At 36.7% G+C, this 25,130-nt stretch overlaps 1 protein-coding gene across 1 annotated transcript in view; it reads right to left on the bottom strand.

The window, feature by feature from the left end:
• The window catches only part of RETREG1 (reticulophagy regulator 1), a 64,774-nt gene that overhangs the window by 37,928 nt on the left and 1,716 nt on the right, over positions 1-25,130 (bottom strand). The window contains 2 exon segments of the mRNA XM_066186397.1: positions 10,511-10,541; positions 12,261-12,367. Coding sequence (XP_066042494.1) covers positions 10,511-10,541; positions 12,261-12,367 — 138 coding nt within the window.

Here is a 25,130-nt window from a genome sequence, read left to right on the forward strand (position 1 = left end):
AGCAATTTTCTACTTGCGAATCCCTCGTTCGTTTCTCCCCTCACTGCCGTCTGTGCAATTTTCTGTATTTGCTTTATAACTTTCCTTTCAACTCCATCAGCCTTAAGAAGTTCTTTCATTTTCAAACTGCTAGAAAAAAGCAGAACTAAAAAAAAATCCAAATACCTTAAATTCTACGTATCTTCTACCTAGTGTTTGGTTATTGCTGTGATCAAAACAAACATTCCACCATTACAACAAACACAGTGACAGAAAAAAAAAAAGACGTGAGAAAGCTGAGAGGATGGCAGGCAGCAGTGGGGAGGTTGCAGTTTTTCCTCAGTGATGACAATATGGGAGGCACATCACATGCCAGTGAGCATGTCAGAACTGGGTCATCTCAGAATTAACAGCTCTTAGGCTGTGCACAAGGGGCAAATCCACCTGCCTGTGCTCACAGACAGCTTTAACAGAACTGCATTTTAGACAAAGTGGATCCAGAAACAAAACTCTCACAAATAACTGAACAGTGACTGCAGCTCCATACTTCAAAATATCAAACATGGAATAGAGCTGCCTTTACTATATGTTGAAAACTGCTGAAGAAAAGATGCACTATATTTAAACAAAAATGACAAAAAACAAAGGCTGTATATCTATCCACCCATCATCACAGACTATGACCACATTTTCCAACTGAGTGTAGCACTTAATTTTTACCAATGCGTAACAAAGGAAACTAATTTCTGAGCCACTTTTGCACAGGATGCAGCCCACCCTGCAGTTTGAACAGACTGCACTTATATCAGGTATTTATTTTACATATATAATCATGGATTAAATGACTTCATTTGAACAAAATATTAAAACATTAAAAAAGAAGTATTTCAAGCTTAGTTTATTTAAATATAGTAAGAATACACATCTCACAGTACCCAGATGAACTTTTTTTTCCACCATGGAGGCAAACTGGTAATATCAAAGAATCATTTAGGTTGGAAAAGGCTTTCAAGATCATCCAGTCCAACCACAGTGCTAGGTATAAGGATCTTTTGAAGCCTCCACTTGAAATTGCCTTGAGCTCTTTAATAAAATTAATCCTTCTGGCTTAATAAAGGAATAATATTTCTTTATCCCTGAGAAGATACAAAGAGAACACACACACTCCCCAAAAAGCTTTCAAACAATATGCTTAGAAATTGTAACTGAAATCACTTGTTTGTGAGATTAGCAAGACCAAAAAGCAACTGTCAAATCAGACTATGTGAGGTGCTCTTTTAAATCTTAAAATTTTAATTAAATATGTGTATAAGAACACTTCTGTTACCAGAACAGAAGAAAAAAAATTCCCAGAGGTACAAAACAGTGGTCTTCCAAATGATTCCTTAGTATCTCAGTACTGCAACCCCAAAATAAACAATACAGGATGCTTTCAGAGCTCTATAAATAGAAGTTTAAAATAATTTTGGATGATTTTGATTACAGAGAGCCAGTGGGGTAGAGGAGAGGACAGGATTGTGGGACAAATAAGTAGAGGAATACCTTTCTGTAGGAATTAAAATTAATGAAGCAAAACTAGGAAAAAAAAAAGGGCTATCCAAGCAATTTTAGATCAACTGCTTTCACTTGGATTTTAGAAAGATACTAAGCAAGTTAGTAACAAAGCTAAGAAGCTGTTAAAACAATCAAGAAGGATTATTCAGTATCCAAAAAAGTAAAATGAATACACTTTTCTTTTTAAAAAGTATGCAGCCTGTCCTGAAGAAAAGATGGAAGCATACATCTCAACTGATACAATACTTTTGCAATTCTGCTATATGACACTTAAAAGCAAATTGCAGAAATACAGCATATATGCAATCCCCATAACTTCACATTTAATTGAAAAGCTATACCAAAGGGCAAGGGCAGGGTATTAGATGTGCCTTGTTATATGAGACTGGTATGTCCTTAACATTTTCATTCAGTATATGCCTTAATCCTTCAGACAAGTGAGCTGCTATATCCCAGGGGGAGTGGCAGACACTGCAAAGGACAGAATTAGGGTTCAAAATCTATAGGAGCTCAGACTGGGAAATGGCACAAAATCAGCTACCCTAACTCATCAGGAACACACTATATTTGAGAAACCAGGTGCATAAAAGTAAAATGGGAACAACTTATTGAATAAGCAGTGTAGTGGAAAAGGAGAATGTTTCTACTTGAGTTATTTACAAGTCTTAAAAAAAGAAAATCTATGCCTGAGATGCATTTACAAGACATGTATCATATACAGCACAAGCCATGTCTTTTACATAATACTAATAAGTGTTTACTGATATTGCTTAGTTTGAGCATCACGCTCAGAGCAATACAGATACTCACCCACAAATAATGACAGTTTCTGAAAGCATAACTGGGTTAGAATATATCCTTGTATAAAAACAGCTAAAGCTGCCCCAGTACAATTCTGCTGGTCTTTTGTTTCTGCCCTTAATTCTTCAGAAGTTGCTCTTCTTGCAGCCAAGATAATGTTCAGCCTTTATGTTTAGCTAATAGGGACAGGAGACAAGTAAGGCTTACAGAAAGAAGAATGCAATATTTGTTTGCTAATTGTAAAGAAACAGGACAATTCCAACATTTTCCCCTCATCTCTTCTGTGCACCCTCCACAATGAAAGGTGAGTTGAGCTTCTGGTGACAAGGAAGAGAAGAAAATGCCTTGTGATGGCTAATTCAGAACTGAGCTATAACCAAATTACTAGAGAACCACAGAAAATAGGTCTGACTTCAAAAGTTTGCAAACCACTCTATGGGAGAAGAAATTGGTTATATGCACTACATATTATTTCTGTCAAATATAAGAAAAATAACAAGCCAAACAAGCCAACTATTTCTATCATTGAGATAACATGACACCTACAAATGCTGTGCAACATTCCTCGTTTCCTCTCCCCTTAAACAAAAAAAAAAGAACCAACCAACCAACCAACCACCAACCTTTTCCTGTAACTGTATAGAAAAAGGTATTAAACAGTTTTTAGACTAAGTGTGACACTTTTGCCAAAGTTACAGCATTTCTACTGAAGTATTATTTTTTGCTCCTGTAAGAAAAAACTTTACCAATATGTTGATTTATCATATATCATTATAAAGCAAACAAACCCAGTAGAATACATTACCTGGAAAGGTAGCTAACAATTTGGAAATAACTAGCCAGAAAGCAGGAATAAGCATCAAGAGGTTTTTGCAATGTAGATAATTCTTTCTGAAATCTGCAGAAGGCTTGACAATTTAGAAAACCCCCACACACACATACTTCTGCCTATCTGAGTTGTGGCAACACATTATATAAAACAAAGGACAGTTACAATCTGGTATTTGAACAGTACAGTGGCTACTGAAAAAGTACAGGTTTAGACTGCAAATAAAACTCAATTTCCATTTGCTTTCCACAAGTACGCATCCACTTCCTGAAGGACTGCAACAGCTTTTATATATTAAGAACATTTGAGGGAACCATATTTGAAGCAGAATTGTTTGAGGTATGTTATCCAGCCATATATATCTTCCAACACAAACTCATATGAATGTATGAGCCAAAATGAACAGAACAGCAACGACTATGAAATACCAAGACTGGAAGTCCGAGTACTGAAAATGCCTTCAGATTACATGGAAATAACTAAAGAAGTAAATATTTGCTCTCTAAAGTCTATTTGCATCTATTTATCTGTTATACTATATTCTGCCCTCTGTCTTGCTGTAGGTCCACAGGAAGTATTTTGTTCAGTCAGTTACCAGATTTCATACAGTTGTGTAGGGCCGTGTGAGGAATGGATCCTGCTTGGAAGACCAAAACAAGACAAAGAGACTGCGCAACAGAAACTGGAACTGATGGTGCCGTGTTTTGGTACTGACTGGCCCACATGACTGCCCTTGGCTTACATTAAGTTTGTTCCTATCTATAACATCAAGGAAATGGATTAGCAAGTGTAATACAGAAACACTTCTGCTACAGCCTTGATCTCGTTGGAGTTCCTAATGGAAAAAGACCTCTTATTACCTAATCCACTCATGTGCAAAGATCTCTTTGCAATACCCTGAAGGACAAGACTTTTATTTTGAGATACAGTGAAGCAACATAATCCTTGGTGTCTCAAGAGTGATCTGAATACACAACCATACTGTGCCTGGGACTCATTTCAGCAAAACTTTACGTACACAAAGAGGTAAATAGGTCCTGGTGCCCTGCAGTCGTTACTGCTGTGGATTGGTATTCCCACGTGTTGTGGCAAGAGTCAGCTTCTTTTTGTAGCCACAAGCAGCAGTCAATGGCATCTCCAAAACAGACAGGCCTTCAGATCAACAGGGAGCCATGACACAAGGGTTGTAAATGCCCTCACTTGTCTCACAACCCTAGGCTTCCTGTATATATTCAAGGGAAACAGTCACCATTAAGACACAATATACCTGACCAGTCTACAGACATTTGTTTGGGAAGAGACAGATCAGGATATATATCTCATTAAGTATTTCAAATCTTTCCCCATTGATCATGAAATTAGACTAAGCAGACTACATCAGAAATATTTAGGCACATGACTTGCAGATTGTCTTAAGCAAACCCAGAAGGCATAACATATGCAAATCAGAGGAATGTAAAGTCTGACATAATAAACAAAGCATGGTAATTAGATGAAAGGAGCCACTCTGTCATATATATGAAGAGTTTTTTTCATTGCTCTCAGTGACATATTAGGAATAATTTTGCACAAGTGCATTATGGAGTTATGATTAGGTTAAAAAGATTTTTTTCTTCTTCTTGGAAAGAAGCCCAATAGCCATGCATTACGTGAAGTCTGTCAAGCTCTGAATGGTGCTAGCACAGAATATTGTTCTTCAGAACACACTGACTATTGTAATGCATACAAATGTCTATGAGCTGGGTTGATGCAAGTGTGAAATCAGTGTAGCTCAAAAGATTAATTTATGTCTGGAAAAGCTATGACCTGAATTTGAAGCTGATCTGTCACATCAGCTGACCCAGTAATGACCCTACCAAACAGTAACGCTCGCCTGGAAGCAGGCAGCAAGTTTAATGGCTCTGGGAGTCCACAAGGATCACCACAGCTAACTCATAAAAGGAATCCACTGGAGGAGGGAGGTGGTGAGGAAAAGGAATGTCCTGGGCTCAGAAAATAACCTCTGTGTGTCTGTTTGTAACCTTCTATCAGTGCAGGCTATTATTTCAGAAATATCCCAGTTAGCTTCAAGAGCGCCTCAATACTAACCCTTGGTTTTCAACACTAAGTCCTAAAGCACCTCAATAAAGAGAGCTGCCAGTTAAAAGCTTTAACCAAGAAGTGTCCTTCTTCTCTTGTAAATGTTACTGTTTTTTCTTACGGAATTCCAAATCACCATTGACCTGATTATATAAGCAGCAGTGGATGTAATATGCTGTTCAAGGTGCTGCACTTGCTTATTTTTCCCTCCTCTTGGAAGCAGCGGAGAACATGTGCTTTGGGAATAAAAAAACTTTTCTTTTTACCTACAAGGCCAGGAGAACCCTTTCAGGATTTCCTTTCATAGCACAAAGGTATGTATTCAAAACATTCAATGCATAATAATACAGCAAGTACTGCACACCTACTGCAGTCTGTGTGGCTGAAGCGGCCATTAGTGCAGTAGGCAGCTTAACACCATGACTGGTCAGGCAAGGCTCTTCTCAGAAATCAGCAGCTTTGATTTGAGAAAATGATAAAACATAACAGGGGACTGAAAACAAGCTATGCAGAGCTGCTGGTCTTCACAGCATTAACTCCTTTCTTTCTGGCTTATTCTCTTCAGTCACTCTCTAATGGCCATTTAAAAGGACTGTTGCTTAGTGCCTTCTCAGGCTGCAAATAAGGTTTTTTTTAGGCTTGCTATAAAAGAATAATTTTGCTTTAGTATTAATTTGACCTTCTTAAGTTTGACCACTCAAGAAGTGAAGGTGTGCTACAATTCCTGTGGATATTCTAATACATCTACTGACTAGAGAAGCACCAGATTTCAAAGAAATCTCACTAGGATAGGAAAAAATAAAACAACTTTATAATAAGGAAGAGTAATTTAACAAGTGACCTTTTCAAGTACTCCTTTAACAGCTGTCACCCATTTTTTAAAAAGACAAGATACCGGTACAATTGTTCCTCAGAAACAGAACCAGATTTAGGGGGAAAAGAAGTGCTACAGTGCTACTTCTCTAAGGAAGGTTCAATTTATATTCAATTTGAAATTTTAAACTTAAAATAGCACAAAATTATTCCATTTGAAATATAATCACAGGTCTTCTTACACAGACACACTTTACATGTGATACAGCAAGCATTCTGCATTTAATTTATGACAATGAAAAAAGTGAGGCTATGCTTGCTTTGACTAGTCAGCAGTGCTCAACAAAAATGAAGGAGGACCAAAAACAAGTGTCACAAATTAACAGCACTTTCATTGAAGTACTTCAATCTCTAATACTTTGAATGTACATGCGTCAGAAGAAACACACAATGCACATGAATGTTAAAAAAATGCAAGTTTCAAAACAGTCATAATCAGTAATTCACCTTCCAGCTACCAAAAGTTTACCATTTCACTATAGAACTCATCAGAAATCAGTGCCACCATTTATGAAACATCCTACTGTGATAGTGACTGATTGATATTAATTTTCAAAACCAGAATCATATAACAAAAAGGTAGGGCAGGAAATGAGTCTGTCCAGATAATTTTTGGTACTTTCTATCTACATCTGTTTTGATAAACCAAACTGCGTGCGGCAATTCTGTCAGGCACTAGAATTGGTCAGTTCTGCAGTTAAATCATTAAAATAGCTCTTAGCACATTTTTGGCAGATGCCAACTAACACCTGCCAAAACAATCCAAAGGAGTTTTAAAGTTGGCACAGACCAGAAATCCTTTCCTGCCTGTACACAGCCATTCTGCATGGACCTTAAGGCAGTTACAAACAATGGATGCAGGGCTGTAGGACCATGATGTCCAAGAAAAAATCATGAAAACATTTAATTTATTAGAATAGGTATTTATTAGAATATTAGAAATTCTCTCCCTGAAAGTATCACAGGTTTACCACATTTTTTCTCTGTAAGTTACTTTAGAGCAGGTGATTCTCTGCTGGATACACTTGGCAAGTCTTGCTCATATATGATAACATGAAAACAGTTTTTCATATTCAATTTTGAGTAAAATGAAAAGGAACCATGCACCCAGCCTCAACATCTTACAGCAGTTCTTTCAATTTCAACACAATCAACAGGCACATTTACACTAGCACTCAGAAAAAGAAAAACTCACCAGCAGTGCAAACAAATGCAAAGTTTTTATGTGAACGTATAAAAGCTATAAATGAAAGGTTGGGTGCAACAGTCGAAATTTCATTTATGTTAAACAACATCTCTTAAAGCTGCCTTAAGGCAGAGGACTGTGAAGTGTCTAAAGCAATATCTATTTTTAGGGAAGGTACACAAGAGCCAGAGAAATGCAAACCACTAAACACTCATCTCTGCTCTGTGCAAACTGTCAGGAAAACTAACAAAGGACATGCATGCCTGCCCTAATGTAAGCTGTAAAGGACATATCACAAACCTTCTGTCCTTTCAAAAAGTGAACCTGCTTTTAGATGAACACTGATGTCCCTAAAAAAATCACCTGGATTTTTTGAGAAGGCTTTCAACAAAGTCTCTCATCAAGTGCTTTTATGGAGCCTGAGAAGCCATAAGAAATGAGAAGAATTATTCTGCTAAAGACAGAGACCAGTTGCAAGGAACAGCAGAATTTAATCAAGTATTACATGATTTCTTGCAAAAAGGCAGATGAAATGTGAATGAAATTCAAAGAGAAAAAAACCACAAAAACTCTTAAAGTCACATGGGCTTTAAACTGATCTTTACTACTCAGGACATTACCTTGAAATGATAAGATATCCACAAAAACATCATCTCAGAGCTCAGTGGAGGTTAAGCACCCTCCCTCCCCACTCCCCTCCCCCCATGACGTGTTGGGATTTATTATGAAGAGAGGGACAATGTATAGTTCAAAGATCTCCCTGACTGCTGAATGCTATTTGTAATTCTGTCCCCCCAGTATAAAGGAGGACAGAAATGGAAGAAAACATCAAAACTCAGATAACCCATATTTTAGGAACAATTAAGCAGTCGTGAACTGAAGAGAACAGGACAGAAGTTTATAAAAGTCACAGCTTGCTGGAGAATACTAAGAGAGAGTAATTGCTCAGTATTTCTTCCAAGAAAAAAAGTAAGAAAAGCTTGCAAACAATTATAGAGCAGTAAACAAACAGAAGACTGCTCACAAAGCACGTGGTTCAGCTGTGGATCTCTGTGCTACAGGATGTTGCCAACAGCAGAAGTTTGTAAAAACAAAAGCAACAAGACAAATTCACAGAAGGTCCACCTAGAAGAGCTTGGGGTGGGGGTGGGGCTAAAGTTCAACTGGAAGCAGCAGGGAAAGTACACCAGGAGAACCTTGCAAGCTTGTTTTGCCTTAATGCAGGACATTACCCAAGGTCATGTTTCTCCTGGCTGGATCCCTTCAGAGAGCAGATGCTGGGCTAGATGGACACATACAATGCTTGTATTATATTACCCAAGGGCATGAGATATGGTGAACTCATCAAATTCTCTTTTCCACTCTCTGCATTGTCTCCCCACAGAACAACAAATCAAGTCCAGGATTCTGAACAACTGAAAATCTGAATCCAAGAAATTTAAAGTACTATTTATAGTCTTCTCATTAAAATCAACTATTCTGGTTTGAGGACCTGACAAACTGGGGAATAAGAGAAAAAAAAAATGTATCAGACTGCAGAATTATTTTTCATGGAAATAAAAAGACAGTCTAAAACCTATGTTTCCTTTCACTTCACAAGAAATTTTACTTTCTTTTTCTTCCCCTTCTAAAGTGTAAACAGACAGGTAAAGTCAGATTCAAAACCTCCAAAGATAGTAAATTTTATGCAAATTTCTCTCACAAACAACAGGTGGAAGAAATGAAACATAAACCACACTAATCTACTGTACCACAGCAATAGCTTCTCAATTAAAATTTTTAAAGCACTGCCACTCTACACAGATGCAAGAAGTAGCACCAGCTATGGTAAAAGAAGCATTTTACTCTGCTCAGTTCATGAACTAAGCTGTCATCAATTCCATATCGCTCCATTTCATGCTTATAGGAAAGCCTGAAGAGATTTCATACCTGTGGAAGTTTAGAGGTATGAAACTGAACAGGAGCTGCACATCTGAACTGGTTTCTGTAATCGCTGTGACACTGGTATCTGTCTCTAGAAAGAGAACAAAACCCGACATCTTCCCTTTTTTCAACTCTGCATTACTGTTTCTTCAATGTCAGGCTATAATACAATAGTGTACCAGTGGATATGCTTTCAAATTATGTCAGATATATAATATATCCTGGTGGTCTGTTTAGAAGAATAACGCCTTAAATATGCAACCTTTTCTTCTGGAAATGGATGCCTGCAAATCGTTTAGACACCGATTATACTGCTGCTGTGGTTAAGGAATGATGTTCCCCACTTCAGTTTTCCCACTGAAACACTCAAAACCATACACTGCTGTTCACTCCCCCATCACCCCTTCCCCTGCGGAGGGCTGGACAGGAGAACTGGAGATTTAAAAGGTAAAGATCACGGATTGAAATAAGAACAATTTATGGGAAACAGCAACGGGAAAGAACAACAAACAGTAACAGCAACAATACCAGAGCGTGCATGCCAGGTGAATGATTCACATGCCATGCATAAACCCCTGGCCACACCTGACTGTGCTGCCACACTATGCGACCTGGAATGAACTCCTCCTACCACCCCTGGAAAATAGAGGAGATGTGGTAGAGAAACACCTCTGGGTCCTGGCCATGTCCCTTCTGGCTACTGCAAAAATTAATCTTGTCCTGGCTGGAACCAGGACAACTGCCAACAAATTAAATAAATTATATACTCTACACTAACATGAAATAAACATTTGCCTAAGACAGGTCAATGGCATGTCAACAAGCATCAGAATTATTAATTTCTATTCATATGGAGATCAACTAATATTTATTGGCAATGATAATGATCAATTACTTGTGTTGATTTAAAGAGTAACCCCAGCAAACTTACCTACTTCTGGTCAGCAGCACTGGTATAATGAAGCTCTAAAAGCTACCTCCTTGACCAACACAGTACTATTCTGCTTTTCAAAGAAAGCATTAGTTCCCACAAAACACAGAACATGATAATCGTACTGTAAGAAAAAGCACTTGTAGAAATATTCTGATATGTTACTCTAAACTTTAATATAACCCAAATCAGAAGAAAGAATTTATTAAAAATTATCAACAAGCAGCAATAAACTTAGAAAACATTTTAAGATCAAAATAATTCAGCAATTTATTAGAGGAAAACAGAATTTTTAAAAATCCAGGCAAACTATAAAAAGTAATAAATAACCATGCATTAAAAATAAAATACCTACTTGCCAGTGATGGTCCTCCAAAGCTGCGCACCTGCAATTGTAGGAATGTAAGATGAAACACAGTGCACTAAATCAGAAAGAATTTTTATTTTTATTCATAGAACGCGTTCAGAATTGGGACAAAATGACCAAGGAATTCTCAGTATCAGTCAAACAGGAAAGCTATATTATCTAACAGTAACCATTCCTGAATTGCTTTCTGTAAACTTAACATCCAGTTAAAATCATAAATGGAAAAAGTCTGGATCTTCTATGGCTACATTTCCACATGGAAGGATGTCATGAAGATGATACTCAACATAACTTTTACATCAACATACCCTTCTACACACTGACGACCACTCCACATTCCTCATGAATCTGTAATAGTCTTGCCATCTAGTGGCTGGCTGGAAGTGTGAAGCAGCTACACAGAAGTGTTATACTGGGAAGATTTTTTTCTGCTTTTTGGAGTGGCACTTCATTGATTTCTATGAATTACTACAAGACTCCTACAGTATTACTTGGAGAGCCTGATTTTTTTGAACTCTGTCTACAATGGCATCAAAGGCAATAGTAAAATAAATGAGTTTAGTACAGTAAATAATTATTCTATAAGCTAGGAAACAGAGTTCTTCCTAGCCTCATCTCTGAAATGAATGGTTAAATAATCACATGAACATGAGAGTGGTCCATCTTGGATCTGGTCACTACAAAAAATATTAATTACAGGTATGAGTGAATTTACCTAAATCATTGCCTTCCAGCTAGCAAGGTGTTCAATATTTGTGGTGATTTATACAGCACAAAGCTTAAAAAAATCAAATTCTGCTTAGCTTTATAAATTGGCCTCTGGGCTTAAGTAGGAAACCGAATGGTAACCAAGACTCCCAGAAAAGGGAATAACAGTAAATGATACTTCAGAAAAGGCAGCAAATACCTGCTGTAACTTAGCAGGGAACAACGGGCTTCAGCAGTCAGAAATGATGTGTTAGTATATCACAGAGGAATACCATGCTTCTCTGACACCTATTTCCTGCTTTTGTACTATGTTTAGATGGTTTTTCAAACTTTGCATGAGATTTAACAATAAACAAAAGGCAAAATAAGGATTTTGAAAAAAATAAAACTTCATGGCAATGAATATTAAAACTTAGGATGAGCAGTTTGTCAAAGAATTTTCAAGATGGTAATAAAGTACAGGACAGGAACTGGGAAAAAAACAAACAAACCAAAACACTAGACCAGCCAACAAACTCAAAATCCTTTTCAAAATTGGTAGTATTCATGTAAGATTTTATGCATGCTGGAAACTAAGTGCTACACCAAGTAAAAAGAACATACTTCTTATTTCAACTGTGCTAAGATGGGTAATTTCTCTATCTATTCACAAATTTCACTGATTTACAGTCCATGTCCCGAAATTTCCAAATATTACATGATTAACGTCAGAAGAAGTATGAATGTTTAGGAAAACTTCGAATTTTAGCAAAGAACGCATATTCAGACCTAGCAGTTAAGAAACAAAAATGACTGTCTACTCATAAGTATTACACTCCTCTAAATGCTAAAACAAAATTTCCTAATGCCTTTCCAATAAAAGACAGCAAAACTTCATTGAAAATAGCAATAGACCATCACAGATCTACTATCACTTTCTAAAATTAGCTGATACTTTTACAATAATCATAATATTGTCATGGCTTTAGGAATGAACTAGCATGCTCCAAATTGCAGGTGTTTAAGCATGGAACTCTATCAGTACACTTACCCCTTATCTTTGAGAATACCAAATCCTTCATTATCTGAAGAATTAACACTCCAAGTATTATAAGGGAAGTCAGATGATACACTCTCCAAGGGGTCAGTGCAACAAACCTAGAATGTCAAGAAGAAATAAATGTTGAATACTTTAAAACTCATTGGAAGAATGCAGAAATTGACAGCTGCTACTACTACTGAAAACAAATAGGAAGAAATAGACTCAGATTGCAATAATTGATTTCAGTTTTTCCCCACAACATTTTCATGAGAAGAAAATATTGAGAGCTCCAAGCATGGCATTTAAAGATACAAAGATTAAACACTGAGTTTGTAGTGGATTTTTGTCCATATTTTTATTTAAGCACAGAGAAAAATAAGGAAAACAAAATATTTAAATTATTGCATAAAAGATACTATTTTTAAATTAACTGTGATTTCATTAAAATTAATTGTCTTGGCACAATGCACAAAGAAAAGGTTAAAAATTTTCTTTTGTTTCCTACAGAACCTATGTTGGAAACAAGATTTTTATACAAATCTTTCGAACACAAAGATGAGGTAAATCTATATCACAGCATAACACTAAAACTTGTCTTCATAACAAGCCTTCATAAGTTTTGTTTTTAATTACATAATTTTTAGAACATGTCTAGTCAAGTCAAACAGACCTAGACTCAGAAAGTATGAATTATAATCTCATGCACTGCTGACTTTGCTATCCAGGTGTGTTTGGAGATTAGCTCTTTTATCTTTTTTACTGGCAATTATCCTAACACACAAAAAGAGGGTGTGAAGTAGAAAGAATGAAAATTAAACTAACTAAATAAAAAAGCTGATTTAATAGCTGATTTTGAGCACCTAAAATCAGAGGCCTGAATAGAAATAGTGAACAAGTTAATTTTTCAAAGTAAAAGCAATTGTCTTTAAAAAGTTGAGGTTAGCCAAACCCAGTATGAAGCCACTGTCCAAAGCAGTGGATCAAATGAGAATACTAACAGAAACAAAATCATATAAAGCTGGGATGTTTTCAAGAAACCTCAGATTTGAAAACAGGGCAGCTGACTACCCTGTTTCTGCTGCAGAGCTTTTGTGCAAGAAAGAGGGGGAAGGGGAGTGAAAATAGTAGCAAACATGGCCACTGCAGGAAGCCAGGAGACAAGCTGTGAGCACACTTGGATTTTTTAGAAAGAAAATTGACTTCACAATATTTGTAACAAGTTCAGAACATGCTGCTGTAGTAGCAAACTACTTTTGAGGTCCTTAAAAACCTCAAAAAGGAAGACTGCTTTAAAGAAAATGTCCTTGCTGCTAATTTTCACATTTAACACTAACTCGTAACACCGATCACCCTGAGCAGACCAATATATGAATTCCAATGCAAACACATAAGCTCACTCTGAAGGTTTTATCCAAATATAAAGGGGTTTTATATCTGTAGAGAATTTGAATATGAGACTATTCTATAAAATAAATGCATAAAATCAGCACCTTTAAATAATTCAGCCAGCTCAAGGAAACCAACAGAGACGTGTAGAGAAAAATTATTACAAGGCAACGTGTATCAAAACTGCCCAATCACAGCTAAGTAAATCAAAACTCGTAATAATAAATCATGTTGTCCTCCTGTTTTTCTTGGTAATATTATTCAGCATTAAAAATCTTTGTATTTAAGTGTTAAGTTTCACTGCACAGAAGACTTGTTTAGCCTACTTAATTTGTTGATAATGGGCTGGGGGGAGAGATGTGATGCTGTATAAAAAAATCAAATGAAGATTTTTTTATTCAACTGCTAGGGAGCAGAAGTTTATAACAAATGCAGACTCTTAAATTGTTTGGGCTTAATACCATGTCTATTCTATTAGGGTCTTCATGGTGCTTGTGCATGAATGTTTATATGCCCTGACATAGCAATTAACCATTAGTCACTCTTTGATGGTCTCAAATACATACATCAATACCAAAATTTATATATAAATGTGTGCATGTGTGTAGGTATACACACATCTTACTAGCTTTTCAAGGCAAGATCAGATGCTTACTAAGAAGGCTTAGTATATCTTTCAAAGAATACACAGAACATGTTTGACCTACTTTATGCTCTCAACTAAACCACACTGTTAGTTTCACTGCAATCACAGCTGTCACCTGCTGTTAAAAATAATTGCACTAATGCAGACTAGGATTAGCAAACAAGGATTAACAAGGTAGCATCCTTTCTGAAAGATGCTTCCAAGTCATGTCATTCTACCTTCTCGATACTGCAAGTCTGTCTGTTCCAATGTTTGAGAAAAAAAAACTGTTATCTAGTTGAAGCAGCTTATGTAGTCACCAAACAAGGATTCTTCACTTATTTGAAGAGCTTTGAATTGTTCTGACTGAATTTCCCATGCCTTAACATTATTAGCTCTTTACCTAGACTGTGATCTTTGCACAAAATACCATCCCTTGTAAATTTACTCAGAGCCAGTTTGTGTCAGCCCTCAGGTGCCAGAGCAACACAGATTAGGAAACTGTTTGTAAGCCATATGTCAGAGATCTGTGTCCTTGAAGCCCTTCCTGGTGAAAAGCTGATAAGGTCCCCTTTTGCTTTTTTGGCATATATCTATCCTAAGCGTATCAAAAGGTTAGTTCAACATGCTGAGATCTGAGAAACATTTACTATGCTACCACTGTCAGGAATCAAAATTCTTCTAAGAATTATCAACATGATGTATAGCAACCAGACTAACAGTTTCTGTGGTTAGGGCATTCCCCCCTTCTTTTTAAAGAAAAATAACAGACTTTACCCTTAAGCATTTCTAACACACATATCTGACAAGAATGAAAGGCTCCAGAATGACATCTTCATATACTGCACTCCTGTTTCATAGAATGCTATGTAGAGAAGCTTACTGAACATGCTCTCTTTTTTTAAGCAATAAACAAAACCAGATTGAAGTTCAAACTGTTTAATTTTGTCTCAAGTGGTATGGAAGTAAAAACCATTACCAGAGCCATCATCAAGATGGTTGAACTCTGCAGTATTTTGTGGATGTTTTTTTGGGGGAACAGGGGGTTAAGAAAGCAAAGGTTAAAATGAAGTTCAGAATTATGCATTCCAGATATCCACTTCAGCAGTTAACAGGACAGCTTGCACAACAAGGGGACAAGAAATTCTGCTGTAGGCAGCGCAGGACTGCAAAAAGCCCCAGTCATGAGGTGCCCAGGACTCAGTCCCTGTCACTGACTGAAACAGGCACTCCCTCACTCAGACACAGCCCCAGGGGTGGGATACGGCCACCTGGCCTTGAGGCTGCGAAAAATGCCTGTCCCCTGCACTGACGGCAACAGTGGCCTTGCTGTGAGGGATGTCCTCTGGTCACAGCACTCAAGTGAAAGAGCTACTGCAGGTGCTAAGCAGGTGGCAGACCACTATGGAGCAGGACTTTCAAAAGCTTAATTGTGTAAGAACCCGAGCTGTGTACTCCAACTGGAGCTCACTGGAGCAAGCCAGACTAGCTGATCTCCGGCTGTCCATCCAACCTACGCTCTTCTATGTAGGAAGAATGTAAGTGTGATGGAGCCAAGCTTACCACTGAACTCCACTGTGGAAGATTGAGAAACTATTTTTGTGAAATAAAATAGGACTGATATCAATGGATAATTAAGCAGTGGTTGTCCACAAAGGTTGTGGAATTTCCAGCCTTGATGGCTGTGAAAACAAAACCCTTAGCAATCTGATTTCAACTAAGTACTGATCTTATTTTGAGTTGCAAATCATACTAGAGACCTCATGAAGTCCCTACCAACTTGAATGGTATTTTCATTCTGTGACTATTTTAGGCTATTAGAAGTGGTTGCCAATATTTTTCGGTAAGATGCTGACCTTAGAACTTGAAGGCACAACAGTTCCTGTTTCAGGGCTTGGTTATACTGCAGCTGTACTGAAATGGTTCTAAACTGCACAAGTAAGAATCAAAACTTGACAACTTCCACTATTAAAAGTGGAAATTCTTCAGCTGCACAACAGTGAACCTAAAGATAGAAAAGTAGCTTAAGGTACCTCCTCCTTCTCATCTTTTGTCCAGTTCTTTCATCCAGTTATGGGATGGCCATTTGTCAATACTGTCAATTTGTTGTATCAAAATGCAGGTATTTCACAGTGCACCAGAAATGACCCAGAGTACCTGGGACAATTAACTGCACAAACCGGATTGTACAAAGCTATTCAGGTGTCATAAGCCAGCTAAGAAATTTTGAAGGTTAATAATATCATACAATATTACAGTCAGTAAACATAATGAAAACTTACAGGGCATGACAAAAGCTATTTTTAATTGTATCATGAGATACAGGGAAGGCACAGGCCTACCACCTTGTTTCAAATGTTAAATAAATCAATTTGATTCTTTCGTTTCAGCTGTTAAGGTTTTGGGTTCTTTGCAACACATTCTAGAACTATGAATGAGTTGCACTTTGTAAACATAAAATGTAAGAAAACATTTAATCAAAAATTGAATTATTTTGACTATCAACAGCCAGCGCTAGTTATTTCTGGAAAGCCTTAGCAAGTACATTTTTAATAACCATGTATCCTTAGACGAATTCCAGAGATAACCACATAAATAAATGAAAGCTGTCAATAACACAGATGTGAGCATGGAGCTTTGCTTCACTATAAGCTTTTACAACACATTTATTGGCTGCATGAGTGACTTCTAGACTTCAGTTCTGCGTTCCCCAAACTCATATTTACGTCTTAAAACCAAAGGCTAAACTCTTCAGAGTAATTCTGTGGAGTTCTAAAGAGCACAGTTTGGTATATAACTGTTTCCTCAAAAAATGTTTAGGTGACAATCTGACATCTTTCAGCCAGAGTTGGTCTTCTTCCAATTACCCACTGGTATGCAAGACTGGCCTATGACATAAACCACATAGAGAATGGCCCTCTCCAGTGGACAGGAAGTATTTCTAGTACATTTTGAGAATACTGAACTGCTAATTTCAAAGCTATGTGTACTTTGCTCTTACAGGGGACCACCCAACACTGTTTCAGACAAACATCTACAGTGAAGTCCTTTGGGTAAGGAAAAGATGTGGTAATAACTGTTTCCTGGTGGTAACTGTTTCCTGCTTGGAGCTGAATGTAGACCATTCTTTCCATGCTTACTGCAGGAGTGATCAACACCTGTCTGGTTGCAATAAATTCTGGTGACTGTCTCAAGCAAGAGCTCTGGGGAAGGGGAAGACGGCTTCTTTTCTTCTAATTACAGCATGAAGTGCAGTACCTAAACAACAGTTTCAAAATACATGGTCAAGGTAGCATCAGAAGTCTTGTGCCCTTACTGATCACTGGGTCAATCATTTTGCTTGCCCTCCTGTGAACCAAGAAGGAAAAAAATATATTCAAATCTATTTTATTTACAGGTAATTTAATGCTTAAACTCTCCTAACTGAAAAAAACCATTCCAAAGCAGGTTTGCGAATCCTGCTTTTTATGTCTATTAAATTTACCCCTTTTATGTGAATTGCTCTTCTATATAAATGATTTTCATACTTAGCCTCTGCAAATATCAAAATTCTGAATCCACAAATATGGAAATCCAAGACTTGAGCATTCAAAACATTGGAAGTCAGAACTCAATAATCCAGTATTTTTCCTATTGTTCCTTTAGTACATCTTGTGGTATAACACTAGTTGGCAATTAAGGTTGCTCACTTTTCTCCTGCCCTGGTGAGATGGGAATGAGAATAGAAAGAAGTAAAAGCTGGGGCTTAAGAACACTTTAATAATTGAAATGAAGTTAATAAGAGTAACAATAATAATAAATGAAATGTGATGCAACAAAAAGAGAGAGGAATTAAATCCAGAAAGACCAGTGATGCACATTACCACTGCTCACCACCCACTGACCATGCTCAGCCCAACCTGATCAGGGATCGCAGCTCCAGGCCAGCTCCTCCCAGGTTGTGCACTGGGCATGACACACGGTAGTTTGGAATATCTCTCTGGCCAGTTCAGTTCAGCTGTCCTGGCTGTGCTCCTTCCTGGCTTCTGGTGCACCTGTTCACTGGCAGAGCATGGCAAACTGGAAGGTTCTTGACTTAGGGTAAGCACTGCTCAGCAACAACTCAAACATCAGTTTAGTATCAACTTTGTTCTCATACTGAATCCGAAATACAGCACTGCAACACTGTACCAGAAAGAAAAATAACTCCATCCTAGCAAAAACCATGAAACCTGGTCTGAGCCAAAGTATTTAGATAACTGTTCAAGATTTACAGTGCAAAAATCCCTTCCCAATTCCTATACAAAAAGTGTAGATTTTCACTTAAGGCAGAGTAAGTTATGAACAATTTTTTTTTTGGTAGAATCTCTTTATAGAATAGAATTTGGTACAATTTTATTAGTATTAATATCCTAATATTTAATTGTCAACCTGAATGTCTGAAAAGTACACAAAAACTGGTACAGCACACTCTGTGTTGAAGAGAGGGAATTACATGTAAAAATCCACATCTTTATATGTGCTGTCAAAGATTCTAGAAGGAATAAAGTCTTAAATTCAGTCTAAAAAGCTTACCCAGCCTTCCAAAAAGCACAATTTGGTGAAAAAAATAATTTCAAAAGCATTTACTCCACATCTTATGTTAATTAAAATATAAAATATGCACACCAGCACTCTGGGTGCCTGGCATCTTGAACTTAGAAAGCTGCATATCTGTTTAACTGAAAACCTGAGAAATGTTGTAACAGAACGCTTCTTAAAAACATGACATTAAAAATGTTTTAGGTCACATCTAATTTAGGGGAGAAAAACTGTCGGAAAAGACATAAATTAGAAAGAAACACCATTTTTCACTTCAAGTTTTTCTCTGACTGAGTTTTATCCAAAAAACTTAGGTATTTGAGATATATCAGAGTAAAATGAAGGACTGAAAAGCAGTTGATTTGTAACCTATATGCCAGTTAGCAAAGAGTGTTCCATTGGATAGCACCCAGAAATTTAAAAATTCTATCACTAGGTACACAAAAAATAAACAAATAATTTAAAAAAGTAACACTCAAACAGAAAAGACATGCTTATTATCCTAAATCTTGCATCCTTTTTTTATTATTATTCTTTCTTTGTTAAGACAAAGAAAGCTCAGGCATCAACCTTTTATTCAAAGAGTTTATTTGTCAGGTTTCATTGAAAAGATTAGAATTGTTTTTATTCAGCCAGAAAGCACAGACCAAATGAGGTTTTTTTAGAAAACCTTCTAGAACTTACTAGGAAAAAAAATTGAATAATAAATAAACCTCTTGTCCTAAGAAACAGACTACCAGAAATTTAAATTACTGTTATTTTGACAGCCCCATCTGTAAAAGGTAAGTTCTTTGAAAGGTCTGTGCACAGGTTTCAGGGCAAAAGCAAAGACAGCTGGAAAATGCTAACTTAACACATAAGATAGGAATTCAAATTGTGTATTTTCTCTACCTCAACTCAAGAAACCAGCTCCTAAACTTAAAAATAAGTCTAAATAAAACAAAAAATAGTATGTCTCCAAGGGAAAAAAAATAGAAAAATCATTCCAATGCTTTGCATTTAATCACCAAAGACAAATGTGCTTATAAACGGGTACATTGGAAGTATACTGGTGGTCTGGGAAATAGGATTAAGTTAATAATTTCACATTGCAAAATTCTCAGACTATTTGCAAGGAAACCTCTTGAGGAATGCAGCAGTTAGAATCATGTTTCAATATTTGTGCTTTTGGATCAGATTTACTGCAACCTGTTGCATTCAGACACATAAAAAACAATTGAGAAGGAGAAGGTTTAAATGACCTACATTACACACCTTCTATCATGACATCAAATTCTACTGTTACATCAGTGAAAACAGGGTATGATATTTCCATGGAAGTTAAAATTATTTTGATTTAAACACATAATATCAAATAACCTTGCTTCCTTCGTTTTTGCAGACAAATGCCCAGATGACCTTAATTAACCTGTGCTCTGGCAAAGTACAGAAGAAATCTTAATCCCATTTTCTCATACAGTAGCAGCAGTTTGAGCAGTAGCACCTCTCTACTGTGCTGCCCTAAATCTCCTTTTCTTTAATGCTCTCATTAATCCTGTAACATCTACCATGGAGCATGGCATATCCCCCTAAAATGTCCATTGTTCTCAAAATTCTACTTACTGTTTGAAAGGTCTCATTATTTTGAAGCAATACACAAAGAAATTATATTTTCTCTCTCGAAACAACTAGACACAGCATATGTACGTTTCAGCAAGACAGAACAAACACAAGCCATGCTGCAATTCATTTCTATTCTCCTTTGTTCTGGATTTCCATCTTCCATAAAGTTCTCATGCTAGATTTGATCTTAAATTGTTCAGAAATGCTCACTTTTCCTCAATTACCCCACTTGATTTCTTTTCTGACTGATTCTGATTTCACCTTATTGGTTGAAAAATGCTGTCAGCTGTCCAGGTTTTTATGTAACACTGTCTGGCTCTTAAACAATGTCAATTTTCATTCCTGTAAACTAATCTCTCAGCCAAAAGTACGCAAACTGTCACTAAAAAGCTGTTAATGGCTTTTAATTATTTTTGCTAACTAAATCAAATGAATTTAACTTTCTGTTCCACTTTTCTACCTTCAAAGCCTTCAAAAGTTTTCATAATTTGTATTGGAAAAGTGAACATAAGCCTAAAACTGCCTGGGTAAAAACAAGTAGACCCTAAAATTGTATCAAAGTTTGTGCTGAGGTTGGAATTTTAGCTTTACTTGAGGAAGAATATTTTAGAATTCCACCTTCTAGGAAGCAAAAAAAACAACAAACCACAAACATTTTTTTAAGCTTGAAGAAATATCAGCAATTTGCTGTACAATAGCTAGGTGTAATAAAATAAATCTCAATACCAGTAAGTTACAAAGACTTAGAAAAAGGCAGCAAATTAAATATGTCAGGACTATCAGACTAGAAGAAACAAACTAGTCACCATATAAGAAACCCATTCACATGAATGCAAAGTGAATTTCAAAACTGACTATGCCAGAATTTTTTTCTTCTCTTTTCTGATAATGAATGTATTATCATTACAAAAGAATAACATCAATACTTAACCTACTCTGCTATTCCTACTTGAGTGATCAGACATAAACTCTTATTAGAATTTAAGGCAGGAGTATTTGCTTGTGTGTTATCCTGATATTTTGGATTTCGGGAAAGTAATCCCAAAACAACTATGAATGCAGCTCTAAGATTTCCTGTAACAAAGACAGCCAAAGGCCAAAACTTCCCACATTCAAAACCATATTTAACTTCTGGGTGCTATAAGGAAAAATCCATATATGTTCTCCTGATTGGAAGATACTACAAATTTAATTCAGTGGTCTGAAGACCAGCATACTACAAATTGGTCTCAGAATATCAACACCCTGCCTTACTCCAGCTCACTTAATTTTCACGTATTTTTCTTCATGTTTTGATTGGAAAGATTTCTTTTATTCCAGTTCTCACTTAATTTGACATTTTGTGACCAAGAATGTCCTGTCTGAGTAGTTCCCCTAGACAACATTTCCAGTGATAGCCACGGTCAGTGCCAATAGTGAACAAAAATGTACAGTCCACAAATATATAAAATGGGGCTGCTGCATCTCTTAAAGGTCAGTTTCTTTCTTGTAACAAAGAATAAAAATGCAAGCATTTATTGTGCTGCACACTGCTCTCTAAAAGGGCAGAAATCTTACTAAATAGGCAAGCATCGAGGCATAGTAGTAGCAGTAGCATTTACAAGTCCTGTGCAAACACATGCAAGAAATGTTTAGCTTAGTACTGCTTTCTTACACAGAAAGAATAAATGAGTGAATGAAAAGTACTTTGAGATCTCTTCATGGTATACTTTTTCACTGCCAAGCAGAGATTTCAAGTAAGAAACACTTAAGCAACAAATCTTAAAGTGAAATGGATACTTTAAAACAAAACAAACATTTCAATAACAACTCCTAAAACAAACTGGATACTTAAAAACAAAAAGCACCAAGCCTCCAAACTCTGAATTGGGTGTTTTGTTACTAACATTTAAAGAGTAATTAGATTGTTTTGTCTGGAAAATACACAATCTTTACCTAATGCAATGTACACAGACAATTCAGATATAAGCAATATTGTTTTCTCTCTTGTTTCTCTCAGACAATGGAAATATTCACTAGGTCTGAGACCAAACAAAAACAAAAAATATGAGTATGGATGATGACAAAAGACTATTTTTAATGGCAAATTAGGCCTGCACACCTGTCTAAATCAAGGACTGAGACTTACATTTTACTCAGTTGGTCAGTTACTTTGTTGAGCCAGCACAATAACATCACGTAACATTGTTAAAAACAGACCTGCAGGAACATGCGAATATACCTTCTGAGGTCAGTCAGAAGGTACACTAAAATCCTCAAAGAAAAATGTGGATTTGGGCTGGTGAAGAGAATAGCAAATAGGGTAATGTAAGAAATTCGTTCCACAAGGAGACAGGAAAAGAAAAAAGATCTGTTACATCTTAGTATTTCTGAGGCCACCCTTCACAAAAAATCCTAGGGAAATCAGGAAATTGGGCAGTTGGTGAACAGATGCAACTGGTGTATATAGGGATGACCTTGCAGACATGAATGTACCTAGGTTTGAAATATTTACCTGCAGATAGAAAACACATATTTGAAAAAGATATCTGCAAACTACAAAACACATGAACAGTACAGAAGTACTGAAAATAAACTTGTTCCTCTGACCTTGTAGCAATTTAAAATTATAGACTGGGAGAACAAAAAGTTGCCACTATTCCTTCTATTCCATGCTTAAAAAAATAATAATTAGGATAGAATGATAGCTTAAAAATCTAGGTCTGAATGTTAATATTTAGCTAAGATTAAACCTAAGACTGAAAGTTATCAGTCAACAGCCTAAAACTTAGAACACCTGGAGTGAACTTCTAGCACCAGCACAGTTTCTGTGTTCTTGGGCCAATCACTCACTTTTTCAATACAATGGGTGTAAAACAGTGGAAAAAAATCTTGTTTTCCTGTGTTATTTTTTTCTTCAGACTGCAAATTATATACAGCAAAAGAATCTAAATCATACTTCAGATGGTTAGGTGCAAAATAGTATACATATTTAACCCTTGTTCATTTTAAAGATTTTCAATCAGGTTTATTTGGGGCAAGAGGCTCAAAGCTGTTCATAGTGAAAAAATAATGGAGGTGGTAACTGAAAAATGCTTTTTCAGTAGCCAGATTTGTGTCTACTTTTACTACTTTCTTATTAAATAGAGTTGACAATAAATCAAAGAAATCAGAATGAAATTAGGTTAGTAAATTTCTTGTACTTACAAGAACAATATCTTAGTAGTAGCCATCAAAAGTGCATTTATATATTGCACAATGGCTAAGAGATTTTTAACACAAAAGAGGCTACAATGGAATACATTAAAAAAAAAATCCTGGGACACCAGAAAAGCAGTTCACTCTCAGAAGCTTTAACTGCAACAGTTTACACATGAAGTATTTTGATGGGTGTACATACAAGAACTAAACTAACCGTGAGGAAAACAGTCCCAACAAAATTAAATGGATGGGAAGAGGACCTGGTGTTGCTTTTCCAAAATTCAGAAAACTGTAAAATTAAACCTCACCTCCCCTATCTCCCTCTACCTCCAACGCTGCTGCTGCTATAGTGGGAGAAGCCTCCCATCCAGCAATGCAGACTTCTCAACTCCAAGATATCCTGATTAGAGACTGCAGGCACTGAGAGTCCCCCTATGGGGCAGGGATACTTGTAGACACACAACAAAGAAAGAAGGGGCACATGAAACAGCAACTATGAAATGCTCCTTCTACCTACAGGCTCCAGCCAGCACGAAGCCCTGTTAAGAGAGACTTCACAAGGCACCAGGGGTGGACACTTGTTCCCAGTCCTGAAGGCATAGTGACTGTCTCACTCATCACAAACCAGGCTGACCAGCTGGATCTCAAACAAGAAAAGGAGAAGCAGCAAACACACTGTGCTACAAACACTCACGGATCCCAATACCAAACAGAGAAATGTGACCTTAGATTTAAATGACTGTTTAATTTTCAAAGCGTGAGATTTCATGGGTTTGCTAATGAGATCTTTCCTGATGTTCTCAAACCACAGAAGTTTACTGGTCATCATTCCCGCTTCTATGCATTTCCTAGTTTGTCTACACCTCTCAAAACTCTCTGGCACTAGTACAACAAGCTTCCTTCTGAGGTACAATACCACCAAATTAAAATGAGCAATCCGTGCCCTGACTTTTGCTGTTTTGACTTACCTTGAAAGTAACAGAGTAGAGTGAGCTATGAAATTTTGATAAAATAACTTCAAATACTGGTCACATACCAAGATGCCAGTAAGGGTACCAAAGGAGACTTCCTACAGGCATTGAATAATGCAGGCATTGTGTACCTTGCTTTTGATCAAATCTGGCAAAATAATAGCCAACAGGTTGCCCAGCAGCTACTATTCCTTGAGACATGGAAATGTATTCTGCTAGATGTTGTCCCTGAAAATTTCATCAGAGCCACGTTGAAAAGCAATATAAAGCATTATGACTCTTCCATATGGCTGAAAGAACAAGTGACCCTTGAAGTATGCAAAAAATGAGAGCAAAACCGTGTAACTTTCCCAATGAAAGAATTTGCCATGGATACCTAAGAGCAAGATGGATAATAAAAGTCAACCTAAATTAGATGTCACGCACACTCTGCTCCTGGGATCAAAGAGGATAAAATCATTTTGAAAATATTTGCAGAGATTTTCTTGTGCAGCACAAAGCTCCAGAAAGTTTTCTTTCTATAACTTGGACCTCATGTTTAAACATCACACTTGT

This window comes from Chamaea fasciata, unplaced genomic scaffold, assembly GCF_029207755.1.
Source record: "Chamaea fasciata isolate MVZ Bird 193981 ecotype frontalis unplaced genomic scaffold, bChaFas1.0.hap1 SCAF_1, whole genome shotgun sequence".
NCBI lineage: Eukaryota > Metazoa > Chordata > Aves > Passeriformes > Sylviidae > Chamaea > Chamaea fasciata.